Source organism: Magnolia sinica, chromosome 8, assembly GCF_029962835.1.
Source record: "Magnolia sinica isolate HGM2019 chromosome 8, MsV1, whole genome shotgun sequence".
Taxonomy (NCBI): domain Eukaryota; kingdom Viridiplantae; phylum Streptophyta; class Magnoliopsida; order Magnoliales; family Magnoliaceae; genus Magnolia; species Magnolia sinica.
The window spans coordinates 90,460,037-90,477,179 of NC_080580.1; the positions used below are offsets into that span (position 1 = coordinate 90,460,037).

Consider the following 17,143-nt stretch of genomic DNA (forward strand, 5'->3'; position numbering starts at 1 on the left):
TCATTTAGTTTGAGATATATGCGTGAATCATCCTCAAGAAAACGACCTAATTGCGCACCTCCGCTGGGTACATCATTCTCTTCTCCTATTTTACTTCACTAGATCAAGTGCATTCATTCTTGTTTATTTGATTCTTTTCATTTAATTAATTAATTATTATCTTTTTATATATTCTGCTCATATTGTGTAAATTAATTTCTTACTTATGATTGTTATTGGCCATTGAAATAACATTTGAGTGGTACATGAAGATAATATAAAGCTCCAAAGGCACATCTCTATTTCTTCCATGCGCTTGAATTCTATGGGCAACATCGTTCTCAATCTCTCTCACTCTTATGAATTAATGGCCGAAGGTAACGGAAGTGGTTCTTTTAGGAAACGTCTTGGTGAACAACCTTAACTAATTCCTTGTTTTAACACCTATTATTACTAAAATTGCACTCCATACACTCTGATTTAGCCCGACTAATTTAAAATCCTTTGGATTCTAAAGCATCCCTCCAAAAATCTAGCTTTGTGTTTACACCCTCATCTTGTCAATCAAACCATGTCATCTGCAAACAACAAACACCATGGGATCTCTCCTGCAAATGCTCCCTTAACTTGTCTATAACCAATGCCAAAAGGTATGGGCTTAACGTCGACCCCTGGCGTAAGCTTACAGTGATTGAGAACTCACTTCCCTCTCCAACAGGAGTTCTCACATTTATTACAACTCCCCATACATATCCTTGACCATATCAATATATCCTCTTGAGACTCTTTTTTCCCAACACTCTCTAGGGACCTTATTGTATGCTTTCTCGAAGTCAATAAAGACCATGTGCAGATCCTTTTTCATCTCCATATATTTCTCTAGTGATTGTCTGAGTAGGAAAATAGCTTCAATGGTACACATCGCAGGCACAAAACCAAACTAATTTTCTAATGCATTGTCTCATGCCTTGGTTTTTGCTCAACAACTCACTCCCAAAAGTTTCATACTGTGGCTCATCAATTTAACCTCACTATAGTTAGTGCAGATCTATATGTCTCATTTGCTTTTATATATAGGTATTATGGTACTTTCCCTCCATCTAGCATTTTCTTTGATTTACAATGTTGTTGAACAACTTTGTCAAGCGAAATAACACACTGACTTCTATACACTTCCAAACTTCTATTGATATACCATTTGGCCCAAAGACCTTTCTTGTTTTCATTCTTCTCAAAATTTCTTTCGCTTGAAATATCCCAATCCTACGAAAGTATTTATGATATCCAATGTCATTTGAGTTTATGGATCCTTCTATCCCTATGATCTGGTAGTCATTTAACAAGATCTAGAATAGCCCCTCTACCTTTCATTGATCTCATTATCTTTTATTGCGACCCTCTAGTTTTCGCTCTTAATACATCTAACATGACCTAGGTCCCCTCCCCTCCTCTCTCCCACTTTTGCAAGTTTGAAGGCATCTTTCTCACTTTCTCTTGTTCTCAATATATTGTAAAGATCATCATAATTCATAAGCCTTACGTTTAGCCTCTCTTACTACCTAACAGCCTTTTTGGCATTTCTATATTATTCAAAATTTTCACCATTTCTAGTCCATTATCAAGCTCTGAAACATGAATGTTTCTCGTGAATAGCTTTTTGTACATCGTTCCACATAACATTACTTCTTCATCGACATTCCACTTTCCTTCTTCCATCAAATTTATTTCTAACATTAGTGTTCTCTCCTTTTAAATTCCACCATCTAGTTTTTAGGCACCTATTAATTTCACTCCCTTTCTTTTATCTCTTAATATAAACATCCATAACCATTAACCTGTGTTGCACGGTTAGACTCTCTCCTAGTGTAACCTTGCAATCCTTCATATTGATCGTTTTGTTTTCCTAAGTAGAAAGAAATCTATTAGGCTTGTATATGATTCACTTTTGAAAGTTACTAAATATTCATCTCTCCTTTTAAAGTATTTGTGCATTTGAGCTTCAAATCTTCCACCAGTAATCACAGGCAGAAATGCAGTAACACCGATGTTCTTACCCAAATCCAGGAGGCACATCTGGGTCCTCATCACCAGCATCAACTCTTCGTACACTCTCAACGGATGCAGCAGCAATGTCAGGCAGCTGATCATTACTCGGCTGCGTAACATCAGGTGGGCCGCGGGGCTCTTCGGTTGGTTCACCACTGGCCTGTGGCTCTACGGGCAACTCCTTACGTTCAGCTTGACTATCATTTGCTCGCTCATTATTGCACGGAGATGAGCCACATGCTTCTGTTGGTCCACTCTCATTCTGTGGGTTTTGGTCACAGGCTGTGGTTGCTAGAGAACCGTCAGTTTCCTTGTTGCTGATCTGTGGATCATTGGGGGTGGCTGATGAATGATCCTCCACTTCCTTCCCTTTTGGGTTCACTAGTTTATTGTACACAGATTGTACCGTCTCTGTGATTTCACTTTTCATGCCATCTGTCGATCTGATTACCGCCCACACCCCATCTGATATCTGACTCATCACTTTGCTCCTACACAAGATTAATAAAAGAAATCGTGTTTTAGTTGAAATGTATTGCCTAAGTGTAAAGGAACAAATCATTTCAAGGTTGATTTTCCTTTGTCATGCCAATGATAGCAACACAAAAAGAAGAGAAAAACTTTGATGCTCTGGAAGAGTGTGATGGATGATACACAGGCACGATTACTCAGAAATTGCATACGTGGCATGCAAGTAATCAAACTAAACTGTCCAAAGCATGGGTCTCAATTGAGATATATCATGAATAAAAATATTAAGATTATTTCATTATCTGACTGTTTGAGTCGGTGGACACCAAGGGACGGTTAAAAATGAAACTATCCAATCATTCTGTTTCCACATACTAGTGCCCACAAATCAGAGGCTAGGATTGCTCAACCAGTCTGATTTTGGGCCTGTGACTTCGCAACAGTAGGTTCCACAATTTAGGCAGTTCAATTTCAGTTAATATATGCCACATGTACAATTTTTTACTGCCTGTGTATCAAGTTTTATGCAGCCAGGGTATCAAATAACTACCAACAAACAACGATGAACAGAACTCATACATCTGGATTCTGGAGCCACACCAATATGTGGCAATGGGGTACTCATGTGTTATATTCAGACCATTCATCTTGCAGGCTCCTCCTTTTATGTGCCCAGGTCCAGAACACAGGCCAGTTCACTCACAGAGTGCGATACATGTGCATGTTGATCGTGGATCATTGGTCTTTTTGAGCAATCAAACTTTTGCAAGTCCAGCCTCCTAATGAGTGGGCCAGCCCGGTTTTTGGGACAGGACACGTATGAGATGAGAGCTGTCTGATGAAAGGTTTGGATCTCATACACGTGTGATACATTTGCACATGTGGGCACAAGTCCCTTGGGGAGTCCCTAAATAAGTAGAAACTTGAAACACTCACACCCTCCACCAATGGCATATATAAACACCGAGAAGAAAAGCCTACGCAGGTGAAACTCACCCAATCTCTTGATGAATGGCATCAGAAAGTTGCCTTGGTTTCAAGTTCTCAGCTCCTGGACGGTTGAGAGCATTTGACTGCTTCACGGCCGAAATAATGCTCTTACGCAAATCTTCCTGTGGTAGAATGCACTTGAGTGTTAAACTAGTACAAGATATACTTCATGAATATAAGCTGCAGTCTGAGAACTCAAAAAAACTGATAATAAGAAAACAATGTTTTAAAACCCAGAATGGACGAGGTAAACGAATTGGTTTCAACTGAAAACGACCACTGAAATGGTCCCAGCCACTTTGAAAAATCCGTCAGTTATGGGAATACTGTTTTGTAAAGGATGCAACTACAGTCAGTCAGCTCGAACCCACTTCTACTTACAATCCAATCAGTAATCTCTGGGCTAACAGCAGACTAGTTGTTAATTCTCTCGTTTTTATTTTTTGTTAATGAAGTAGATTTCTATGCCAAATGGGCCACATAGTTCTTGGCAGTTCGACCGAACTGCCCACAAAAATGGGTTGAGTCCGATCCAGTTTTAAAACATTGTAAGCAAAGACGTATTGACTCAACTGTTTAAATATAATGAAAAAACGAGAGCAAGAGTTCTGAAGCAATTCAATGTTGGGCTGATCCTCTCTCCAACAAACAATTTTACTGCCACAATCCATTTTCCTGTAAATGGCAGTGTTAGAGTGAGTCTGGAATATGTACCGCCAAATAGTGGGTGACAGGACTTCCAAGCCAACAAGGTGAGTCCAAATTTGGGGAGACACAGAAAAAGGAGCCTGCATTAGGCCCACTTCTGTTTTCGAACATTACACAGCAAATCACAAGTGAGTTATGTATGGGAATTACTCCACTTGCAATTAGGTGGCAGGCTATCATGTTAGCCTTGGAAACCAGGAACTTCCAAACATAGCTGAATGCAATCTTGAAGACTGACAGCTAAGCGTACATCATCTGTATGGTCTTATTTTATGGATGGTCTGTGTTTGTACTTTATATACAGGTGGGTTACACACATGAGCCAATGGTGATGTTTTGTTAGAGGTATCATATAATGTTCACGCTAAGCGTATGTAAGATACACTCAGTTTCAATCTCTACAAGTGGGTTCATGGTTCAGTAATCCAGAACGTTAATATCAAGGGCAATACCATGGATGACTCGTGCACCCCATATTAGAAGATCCTAGTCCTCGAATATTTGGCCTTACTGTGCCTGAATGTGGATTTTGCTGTATTTTCTTTCTAAGCTGTCTATTTTCTGACCAACAATTGGGAGTTCAGGATTTTTCCATCTGGGAGATTTTTGGTACCGTTATCGACAGCTAGGATGGCTGAATCATAGGCCAATTTCTACACATTTGGTCTCCTGATGAGCAACTTTATGGACAAACGGCACAAATTGGCACATGTATCTGCATGTAGGTTCACATGTAGAGACTAGACATGCACATCAGATTAGCAGCTGGTTGAAGATAAATCGAGAGGAAGAATGCTGATACAGGGATGGCTATGACAGTCCAATTCCCTTGCTTTGGGATATGGTCTGTCCACGTGGTGGTGCCCCATCAGAACAACAACCTAGATCACCAGACCTGTTTGCCATGTGTACATTCAGCAAGGAACTGCACAGTACTTTTGAGGTGCATTGTCAGGAGACATCTGGAACTCTTTCTTTGATTTCCTATGATGGTATTCGGTTAAGCACAGTGTCATCCTCAGCAGTGACGAAGTTGGGTATGACATTAAAGATACTTCCATCAACGTTTGAACCTTCAGTGGATAGCAAGCGTTTAAAGAAATTTGAAGCTTCCTTCCCCATGTCCACTGGGTTATCAATCCAAGAGCCTTGGGAGTTGAAGATCCAGCAATTTTCATAGTAGCATTCCTCCATGATGTAAAAGGTTTACCATTTTCCGTTTTTGATAAACAAGAACTCCAGAGAGAAGACAATCAGACAATAATAAGAAAACAAGAACAAATCCCCTATACAAAGACTGATGCAGGACATGAAATGTTAAACATGATATACGAGATTCCAGGCTTTAGATCATACTAGTTCAAAACAATCACACAAAATTCCACATCCCACATAAAGTCAAGCACTCAATCAAGGGAAATCTATGCGAGTTCAGGCCTACACATGCTAGGGTTGGATCAATTAAAGTTATAAACCAAACAATGCTCAAATGATAGTAGATTCATCCACACATGCATAGGAATATTTCCCCAATCCAAGGGATTCACATGTTTCAATTCGGGAAACCCTAAGGTTGAAAAAGTGGAATAGAACTTGGGGATTCAAGATGATCTAGGGTTAGGATTTAAGAAATAAGACGAGAGATGCGTGAAATAGAGACAAGAGGGAACCTGTGATCAGCCTGCGCGTGTGGACAGCAAACCAACCTGACGCACGTACGTGGATGGTGGCCCGCACGTGTGTGGGGCCCACAATTCTGGAATCGGTCAGCCGTCAGCTAGGGCCTGGTCGGCCAAGGTTGGGCCACCTTCCCTCCAAATTTCAGGCCAAACGAATAATCGGTTTGAATGCGGTACTCCGCCGAAGTTTCAGCCCTCCTGCAAGGCCAGATTTTGAAAATCTGCTGTATGGAAAAGATTAGTTGCAAATGTGGGTGGATTTGATGAGGGGATAGCTGTAGGAGATTAGGAATATAGAGGGTAGGAGATGGGGGCGATTTGGGATGGGTGTGGCTTCGCACCACGATAGTTAGCCCTTCGAAGAATGGAGGGTTTCGCACCCAATTAGGTTTCCACAACTCAAAGAATTAGAGAAGCAGGAAAACGCAGAATTTTATTAATCATCTTCCATCAAAAAAACCCTACAAGGGGTTGCCTATTTATAAGAAAAACATATACCCCAAAAGCCGCGCCATGTGCGCATACTATTACTTAAAGACGAAGTAATAAAAAATAACAATTAATCAATGTAATCTAAACCGTTCATGATGTTCCTAATAACGGTAATAAGCAAAACTCAAAGTCCTTGGTCACCTAGGATAGTGGGCCACGATCATGAGATTCAATGATGGGATCCACATGATGATCGGTTCCACCCTAAGGAACCAAAACACAGTCCTCTAACTAAGAGGCCCTCCATGGATGTCATCATCGATCCAGATCGAAAGTGGGATCCTCCTCCTTAAGTACGTGTGTAAGGGGGGCGTGCGTGTGAGCTAGATGTCCCCATCAACTCTACCCGGCTAAGAAGATTTCGCCACTGGCGAAACAAAACTCCTGAATAGCTCCAAGATGTCAGGATCAAGTCTCTAAAGCTTCTCTTCATTGAGCCACGTACTGTCTGAAGCTGGGCGTGACTTCCACTTGACCAGGAACTTTTGAAATTCACCGTCTGACGTCGATATTATCTAATGGTCCAGAATATCCTATATCTCCTCTCTGGGTGTGGGAATGGTAGGTATGGGAGGTAGAGGCTGGGAAGATGGGTCAAGAGGGAGCCATGGATCAAGGGAAATGTCTGGGGAATCAGGATGGTTAGGTGACATGCTAGACAATGTATCAGTGGTCCCCTGAAATGCAACTAGATCCTCTACATTAAATGTGGAACTAATTCCCATGGAAGGTGAAAGATCTACCACATACGCATTGAAACCGTTTCGTTCTATAATTTTGAATGGTCCAGCGCTACGCACGTGTAATTTATGAACGAATCCTTGAGGGTACCGCTCTGTCCTAATGCAGACCATCACAGAGTCCCTTACATTGAATTCCTTGAATCATTTATGTTGGTCTGCAGAAATTTTGTAATGTTCATTACTAGTAGTAATCTTTCGCCTGATTTCTTAATGCAATGAGTGAATGTGATGCGCAAAAGACTCTGCAGACTCTGATGGCCTATAGGACAGTGACATAAGGACAAGATCAATAGGTTTCGTAGGTTTATAACTAGTAACGACTTCAAAAGGACTTACACCTATGAACCTATCGACAGAACTATTAAACGCAAACTCTGTCATAGGTAGTATGGTGTCCCACGTCCTAATGTGTTATATATCCCTCATAGGGGGAAACTCATGTGGTAGATCATCAGGAAAGACATCACGAAACTCATCGACTACCGGAATGGCCTCAGTGGGTAACTCTACACTAGCCTCTGGTGCACTCTCTCTAGCTACAAAGCCGTACATGTCGTACCACTCAAAATAGTGGTCAATGTCTGCCAACCAATGTAGAAAATCTTTAGGGTCCAAGTGGCCATCAAACGTGGGGGCATCTACTCTAACTCCTTTAAAAAGTTGCGCATCAGGGTCATAGTGCTCTTAATGTCCCTCACAGGGTGGGTGCACGGGTGCGCGCCTATAACCGATTCCTTGGCAACCTCCATTCCTTGGTCTATCCTCCTAACCACCTGCCTGAGATTGAGCATCTTCCCCAACGGTGGGGTTTGCCCTGGCGGAGGTCTCTAGTTGGGTAATGCGCACATCAAGTTGTTCAAAGCGTTGGTCAATACGTTGTTCCAAGCGCTTACCCAAATAATCAAACTATTGGGTTATTTTGTTCATTGACTCTTGCAATTGCTCCATGCTTAGTGTAGGGTGCAAGTCAAAACCACAACCTGTACGTGTGGGCATACAACTACTAACTCAACTTAAAAACCCTCTACATAACTATAGGCGTCTAAATGGGACTAAATAATCCTATAGGACTCTATATGAGAGAAATTACGCAACGCTCCTAAAATTCCAGCAACATAACTGTCCAAACAGTTTGTTAATAGAAAATTCAGCAATGAAAATTGAGGAGTTTCTAACAATAGAAAATTCAGCAGTCTGTGTTGTGAATGAGGGGTCCTAAATAACCCTATATGATGAAATTTAATGCAAAATAAACGCGAGTAGACTAAACCCTAAACATGCAATGCATTCCCCTATAAGAACCTTAAGCTCTGATACCAAATTTGATGCAAGACATGAAATTTTAAACATGATACGCGAGATTCCAGGCTTTAGATCATACTAGTTCAAAACAATCACACAAAATTCCACATCCCACATAAAGTCAAGCACTCAATCAACAGGAATCTATGCGGATGCAGGCCTACACATGCTAGGGTTGGATCAATTAAAGTTATAGACCAAACAATGTTCAAAGGATAATAGATTCATCCACACATGCATAGGAATATTTCCCTAATCCAAGGGATTCACATGTTTCAATTCAAAAAACCCTAGAGTTGAAAAAGTGGAATAAAACTTGGGGATTTGAGATGATCTAGGGTTAGGGTTTTAGAAACAATGCGAGAGAGGAGTGAAATAGACACAAGAGGGAACCTGTGATCAGCCCACGCGTGTGGACAGTAAACCGGCCTGACGCACGTGCGTTGATGGCGGCCCGCACGTGTGTGGGGCCCATGATTCTGGAATCGGTCAACTAGGGCATGGTCAGCCAAGATTGGGCCACCTTCCCTCCAAATTTTAGGCCAAACGGATGATCGGTTTGAACACTGCTCCACTGTTTCATCCCTCCTGCAAGGCCAGATTCTGAAAAATCTGTTGCAGGGAAAGATTAGCTGCAAGCGTGGGTGGATTTGATGAGGGGATGGCTGTAGGAGATGATGAATGTGAAGGGTAGGAGATGGGGGCGATTTGGGATGGGTGTGGCTTCGCACCACGGTAGTTAGCCCTTCGAGGAAGGGACGGTTTCGCACCCAATTAGGTTTCCACAACTCAGAGAATTAGAAAAGTAGGAAAACGCAGAATTTTATTAATCATCTTCCATCAAAAAAATCCTACAAGGGGTTGCCTATTTATAAGAAAAACCTATACCCCAAAAGCCACGTCATGTGCGCATACTATTACTTAAAGACGAAGTAATAAAAAATAACAACTAATCAATGCAATCTAAACCGTTCATGATGTTCCTAATAACGGTGATAAGTAAAACTCAAAGTCCTAGGTCACCTAAGGTAGTGGGCCACGATCATGAGATCCAATGATGGGATCCACATGATGATCGGGTCCACCCCAAGGAACCAAACCACAGTACTCTAACTAGGAGGCCCTCCATGGATGTCGTCATCGATCCAGATCGAAGGTGGGGCCCTCCTCCTTGCGTACGTGTGTAAGGGGGGACTGCGTGTGCACGAGATGTCCCCATCAAAGACCCAATCTCTACATGCCCTCGTAAGCAAGGTGTCCCGTATCGGTATCGGTTGGCGTAACGGTGCCCTCCGAAACCGATACAGATACGAGGGCGTAACGGCGATACGGGGGCGTAACGGCCCGTAATAGCGCAATTTTTTTTTTTTTTGCCAAAAAAATATGAAAAAATATGGATTAAATCCGGAATATTCTAAGCATTCCAAATATGCATTCATTTATAAATTGGAACATGTTTATGATGGTGTAACGGTCCACTCTTTGGTGAGAAGTTGTATCGGACTATCTGATTAATTTTTTAACCAGGTAACTTGAATTTGACTACAAAATTCATATATTTAATTTTTTTAAATATGTAATTTATATACTTAACAACTTGATATCATTTCTCCCCATAGTTTTTTTTTAAAAAATGAAATTAAATTCAGGTAGATGGCGTTGCCAATTTGGGGCTGACTTGGAGGACCAATCTATTCTCCAAATCAGCCTCAAATTCATGTCATTTATTGTCATTATCCCACTTATAAATTGGTGGACATTTATTGGATAATGAATTATAAAAAAAAAATAAAAAATCAAAAGGCCCTATTTTAAAAAATAAAAGCTCACAAATTAACAATTAAAACTATTCAAATAATTTGATTTTGGCATTGTGAGTTAGCAATTGCAGTCCATAATTTAATTGTCAAATTTTAAGTTAATATATGTCTCGTGTACAATTTTTTAAAGCTTGAATTAGGAGGGACTCAGATGTAAAGTGCAGCACACGTGTCAAAGTTTTTTGGGCCCCACCCGTGATGAATGTGTTATATCCACACCGTCCATCCATTTTGCCAAATAATTTTAGGGCATGAGCCCAAAAATGAGGCACATCCAAAGCTCAGGTGGATTGCACCATAAAAAACAACAATAATTAAATGTTCACCGTTAAAATTTATTGGGGCTAGAAAAGTTTTAGATCAAGCTGACATGTGTGTTTTCCCTTCATCCACGTCAATGTGACCCAATTAATAGGTTAGATTGATAATAAACATTACAGTGGACTTTAAGGGCCCGTTTGGCCGGGTGGATTGGAAGGGTTTGAATGGTATTAGGGTGGATGGCATGGATTTCTAGGTAATAATGGTGTTGTCAATGGATTGTCTGGAGATCCATGGGATTGATATATCCCTGGTTTGCTATATGCAGTCTGTTTGGCACGCCCGGCCAATCCCGGTTTTAAACTTCCTCATCCCTTCTAATCCCCCAGACCAAACACGTCCCAGGCAAATTTGAAGGATTAGGGTGGATTTGATGGGATTTAAATGTAATGATGGTGATGTCAGCGGATTGTCTTGAGATACCTAGGATTGGGATCAGATCACCGACTCTGTTTGGCACGTCAGGCCAATCCCAGGATTTGACTTCCAATCCCTTCCAATACCATCCAATCCCTTCCAATCCGACCGGCCAAACGGGCCCTAAGAAAATTTTAATGGTGAGCATTCTATAACCACTATTTTCTATGGTGTGGTCCACCTGAGATTTGGATATTATTAATTTTTTGAATCCTGACCTAAAATGACGTGGCAAAATGGATGGACGATATAAATAAAAAATATACATCATAGTGGGGCCCACTCGGATCTGATCAGATTGGATGGAAAATAAACATTACCGTGCGCCCTACAAATTATTTAACCGTGAAAATCATTATCTCTGTTGCTATTTTTGGTGTGGTCCAGATGATCTCTGGATATAATTCATTTTTTGGGTGGTGTTCTAAAATGATCTCTGAAAATAGATGAACGGTGTAGATGTAATAAATACATCACTGTGGAGCCCAAATAACTTTGATCTCCTTTGAACCGTTCGTACAACTCGGAGCTCGAGGACTGTCAGCGCTCGTCTTTGCGTGACACGTACCTACAGCAGTAGCAGCTAGCTGCTGCAAATTAAAAAAAATCGAGAGAGAGGGAAACGAAAAGAAAAAAAGAGGGAAAGAAGAGAAAAGAAAAAAAGAGGGAAAGGGGGAAAGAAGAGATTGAGAGAGAGAGAGAGAGTGAGAGAGAGAGAGAGGAAGAAGAAGAAGAAGAAGAGGAAGAAGCCGCAGCACTCAGCAGGGCGCAGCTGCAGCCGCAGCCGCAGCCACAACCACAGCTGCTCGAGAAGAAGAAGAAGAAGAAGAAGAAGAAAGAGAAGAAGAAGAAGAAAAGAAAGGAAAAAAAGGTATGTTTTCTTTTGTTTTTTGTTTTTTTTTTTTTAGGGCCCGTAACGGCCGTTATGGCCCGTAACGGCCGTTACGGTCACAGAATTCCGTAACGGCCGTTTCGACCCCGTATCGCGTAATGAATCCCACCGTTACCGTTACGTATCAGCCGTTACGGCCAATACGTAACCGATTTGGGATACCTTGCTCGTAAGCCATGACCAATAGTGTCTGCAATAACATTTGCTTCTCTACCAACAACCAAAAGCAATGTCTTTCCAGTATGCTTAGGGGTGGCAATGGGCCAGGCAGCCCACCCAACCCCACTTTGGGTAGGGCTCGGACCTACAAGGTTGGCCCGTGGCCTAGGCTTGGGCCTCGCGTGCATGGCTTGATTAATTTTCAAGTCACACCTGGGCTCAAGTCATTTTTGCCCAACTTGGCTTGGCCTGACTTTATATGTACGTGTTATATCCTACAGATGTCGTTCCAATCCTTTGTTAGCAACCCATCCATTCAAATGTAAAACGTTGGTTTCATTCCTCTAAGACGTCTATTTCTTTGTGCATGTGTGGCCCACTTGATCAACAGATGAATTAGGAATATCCGAGTGCGAAATAGGTATCCTATCAATTTTCAGGCAAGACCAGATCAGGTTAGGCCTGGGCCCAACCAATTTTTTTAGGGCTCAAGCCTGGGAAACTGTGCTAGGCCATGCCGGGTTTCAGTCGACCTCAAGCCTTGGTTCTTAAGTGGTGGGCCTGCCTCGGGCCTAACCTACCTAGCCCAAACTCGACCCATTGCCACCCACGGTATGTTGATTCACAGATCTCCTCAATGATAGAAGACAATCTAAACAGTTATGAGATGCTTCGATGGTGCCAATTCAAATGCATTTTGGAGACGATTTCCAAAACTAGGATGCCTTCAAAAGTCAACAATATTCATCATCCTTCTCAAGGCACCATCACATCCACCTTAATTGAGTCTATCTTAACTGAGAAGATATCACTTCAATGAGACCCCTTTCATCAACAGTTTGTATATACTTCAATGTATTTCAGCATAAGGAAATACACAAGATTCTGCAAGAGCGATTAGCTTATTCCAAAAAAAATCGTCTTAAAAAATCCTTCACGGCCAATTTTCCATTCATCAACGTCATGGAAAAGGAAGCATCTACGAAGTGGAATTGAGTTGGATGGCACAACCTTATGTGTTAAGGCTTTCTACCATTCAAGACGCACGGCAACCTCAAAGTCTCTCATGCACATATATGGCATGGATAATGTGCAAGTACAGATTTATTTATTTTTTTTCAGAGAGATGTCCAAGTACAGATTTCACCCATAAATCGAAGTATTATACAAGAAACAGAGGAATGACAGATTCTCTCTACAAGATTGGCTGCTAGGGGCTTGGTGCATCCTCACTGGACCAACTTGTGAAAGCATAATGACTTATGATACCCAGTTTCTTCAAATTAGGTAACCACGTCCATTTTATGGATGATGGAAAATCACATACCCCATAGAATGACCATGTTGAAGAATAGTCCAAATGTTCAACCTTCAACATCTCAAGATTCACCTCACTTCTCAACTGAATAAAGATTCTTCCCGGATGGCCATGTACTAGCAAAGGAATCCACAGCCATTATGGGCAGTAATCCTTTGTGTTTCAAGCACAATTTATGCCGAGGGGGTTCAACCATTTAGTAGAATACCCACTTCTTTTGTGCATTTGTTCAAAGGACTACCATTCTTTTACCTAGTTAGCGAAGTTGGCCATTTGTCACAGCATACATGCGCTTCCCCAAGCGTATCCCATGCAATACTTTACTCACAATCCCTTTTGTGGACGAGTCAACCTACTACACAAAGTGTAGCTAAGCTACTTGGAATAGAAGAAAGCACACAAGAGAGGCCTGAAGGTAAGAGAATTTGCATTGCACTGGAGAACTCAAGATCATAAAACTTTCGAGGTTTCTGAGATCGGTCAAATTGGGAGCCCTTCTTATGTTGGCTAGGAAACTTGTACCAACTTTACATGGATAGGTAGGATGAAGCCATGAGGTGATCATCAATGGCCAAGAATATTCTAGAACTCCTCCAAATGATTCTACACAACTCTTTCTAGAAGACCCACTAGAGGAATCTAAAAACTTCTAGAGATCCCTACAGCCTACATACTTCTACCAGGCTTAGCCTCTTGCAAATGTCTAGTCCGTGCCATGTTGCTCTCTAAATCCAACAATCCTTACAACGAAAATCCTCATTTATCTCAAGGAACTTAGTTTGGAACCACTCTACTGGTTAAACAAGCTAAATCCACAGGATGTTGAGACCACCACTCTACCGATTCGACAAGCTTAATCCCAAGGATGTTGAGACCACCACTCTACCGATTCAACAAGCTTAATCCCAAGGATGTTGAGACCACCACTCTACCGATTCGACAAGCTTAATCCCAAGGATGTTGAGACCACCACTTCACCAATTCGACAAGCTTAATCCCAAGGATGTTGAGACCACCACTCGACCGATTCGACAAGCTTAATCCCAAGGATGTTGAGACCACCACTCTACGGATTCAACAATCTTGATTCTTGATACCAATGATTTTGAGACCACCCTCTACTGATTCAACAACCTTAATCCCAAGGATGTTGAGACCACCACTCTACTGATTCAAAAACCTTAATCCCAACCAAGGATGTTGAGACCACCACTCTACAGATTCAACAAGCTTAATCCCCAGAATGTTGAGACCACCACCCTACTGATTCAACAAGCTTAATCCCGAGGATGTTGAGACTACCTCTCAACCGATTCGACAGGCTTGATCCAAAGGATGTTGAGACCACCACCCTACCGATTCGAAAAACGCAATCCCAAGGATGTTGAGACCACCACTCTACTGATTCGACGAGCTTGATCCAAGGGATGTTGAAACCACCACTTTACTGATTCGACAAGCTCAATCTGAAGGATGTAAAGACCACCACTCTACTGATTCAACAAGCTTAGCCTCAGCCACCTATTGAATTGAATCATCACATCTGAGAGATTTTTTGGTTCATGGACCATCCACAGTAGGGCCCATCAAATCAACAGTTTGGAATACTGAAGAACAGGCACTTGCACAATTGGGCTTATATGATATAAAACCTAACCTGCATCTTTACACAGTATAGACAGGTTTCCCATTTTAACAAGCATACACAGGTTACCAATTTTGACAAGTGGGTCCACGGTTCGCTAATCCAGACCATCGATCTGTTGTGTCCCACCATGGATGGACTATGCCTCAAAAATCTCCTTGAAAAGACAACCTCAACCATCCGATTTGTGGCATGTGGACATAAACAACCAAGGGTCCATATCCAACTAGGAAAGGTCCTTGACATTGGTAGCTGGGAACTTCGAATTCTGTGGAATACTCCATCAATGGCGGGATTCACCGAATGATGCCTGTTTGTATCTGTACCGTTCGGTCCTTTATTTTGCACAAGTGGGGTAAGTGGGGCCCACAGTTCAGCGATCCAAACGGTTGACATTGTAGGCCATGCTGCAGATTGCTCAAAAATAAAAAATTAAAATTAAAAAATCCTCCGTGCTTGAAGAATCCCAACCCTGTAATAGAATGCAATACCGCAATGGTTCCAGGGTATCCAAGAAAATGGCAAAATATTATAAAGCTGGGATCTTCAAATCCGGAAATCTCGGGCACCTAGCCCATCTACAGCAATGCCCACCACATCAACGGTTGAGATCACAGGAGCATGGGCCCAGCTTATGCTGACTGAAAACCGTATGGTGCCGTACAGCATCTATCCAGATGCTGGAAGAAAGAGAGAGAGAGAGAGAGAGAGAGAGAGAGAGAGAGAGATACGTTTTCTTTGAGCTTGCGAATGATCCTGAGGCGGAGGGTGTCGAAATCGCCGTCGTCCTTGAGCTTGGCTATCACTTCCTCCGCTGTTATCTTCTTCTCCCCCTCCATATGCTTCTCTCCCTCCCCTCTCTCTCTCTGAGAAAAACTCCGCGAAGTTATTTGGTCCTCTGGCAGATTTTTATGGACGCATAGGACGCTTTCGCAGGAAGTTCCTGCGCTGGAAACTTAGGTGGGGTGGGGCCCACCGTAATGTTTGTGAGTAATCCACTCCGTCCATCCGTTTTACTAGATCATTCTAGGACATGGGGCCAAAAATGAACTGGATCAAATACCCAAGTGGGCCTAAAACGTGAGTATTGAACGTACACAGTTGAAATATTCCTACTCCAATCTCAGTAGGAATGGAGAACGGATTGGCTACTCCCCCTGCCACCAGCCCATGGCTGGTGTTCAGTGCTCTGTGGGCCCCAAAATGATGTATTTGTTTCATCCATGCCGTCCATCTATTTTTATAGATCATTTTATGTATGTAAACAAAAATTAGATTTATTCAAGTCTCAATTGGACCACATTACAGGAAAAAGTGTTGAATGAACATCGACCATTAAAAAATTTTTGGGGGCCATAAAAGTTTTGGATCCCTTCATCTGGGTCTGTATGACCTAATCAACAGATTGGTTGTCAAATAAATAGTACAGTGGGCCTTAGGAGGATTTTAATGGTGGATATCCAATCACCATTGTTTTCCTGTGGTGTGGTCCGCTTGAGATTTATATCCCTCTCATTCTTTGGATCAAGTAATAAAATAATCTGTAAATTTGGATGAACGGAATGGACGAAACACATACATCATGGTGGGGCCCACAGAGTACCGACCACCAGCCACAGGGCTAGTGGCAGGGGGAGTAACTAATCCGTTTCTGCAGGAATGCTGTTATGAACGGCATGGATGGTATGTAATCATCACTTTCGACCCAGGGGGTTTCAGCTATAGGAATTTCCTTACCCACCTTTTCCTCTAGTGCGGCCCACTTGAGTCCTGGATCCTTATCTTTTTTCTTTCATTCCTAAAATGATCTCAGAAAACGGATAAACGGGGTAGATTTATTAAAAACATCACGATGGCCCCACCTAGGTTTCCAGCACATGAATAAAAGCCGGATTTGCGCCATACCCTTTAGCATACGGTGTCAACTTTGTGAGACCCACACGTGTCGTATATGTCTTATCAACGCAATCCATCCGTCTTACCAGATTCATTTTTAGGTCATGAGCATATCCAAAGTTCAAATGGACCACACCACCTGAAACCGTAGTGATAATTATATCCATTTTTGCAGATCATTTTAGGGTTTGATCAAATAAATGAGAGGGATATAAATCTCACGTGGACCACACCATAGCAATCCTCCTAAGGCCCACTGTACTAT

At 42.0% G+C, this 17,143-nt stretch overlaps 1 protein-coding gene across 3 annotated transcripts in view; it reads right to left on the reverse strand.

The window, feature by feature from the left end:
• LOC131253672 (uncharacterized) overlaps positions 1–15,904 on the reverse strand; it is a 29,555-nt gene extending 13,651 nt beyond the window's left edge. For all 3 annotated transcript variants that reach the window (XM_058254780.1, XM_058254782.1, XM_058254781.1), the window contains exons 1-3: positions 15,714–15,904; positions 3,493–3,608; positions 2,034–2,516 (exon numbers count right to left, since the gene is read on the reverse strand). In XM_058254780.1, the coding sequence (XP_058110763.1) occupies positions 2,034–2,516; positions 3,493–3,608; positions 15,714–15,821 (707 nt within the window). In that variant the 5' untranslated portion in view covers positions 15,822–15,904. The remainder of the gene's footprint in view (positions 1–2,033; positions 2,517–3,492; positions 3,609–15,713) is intronic.
• Positions 15,905–17,143: the final 1,239 nt, after the last annotated feature.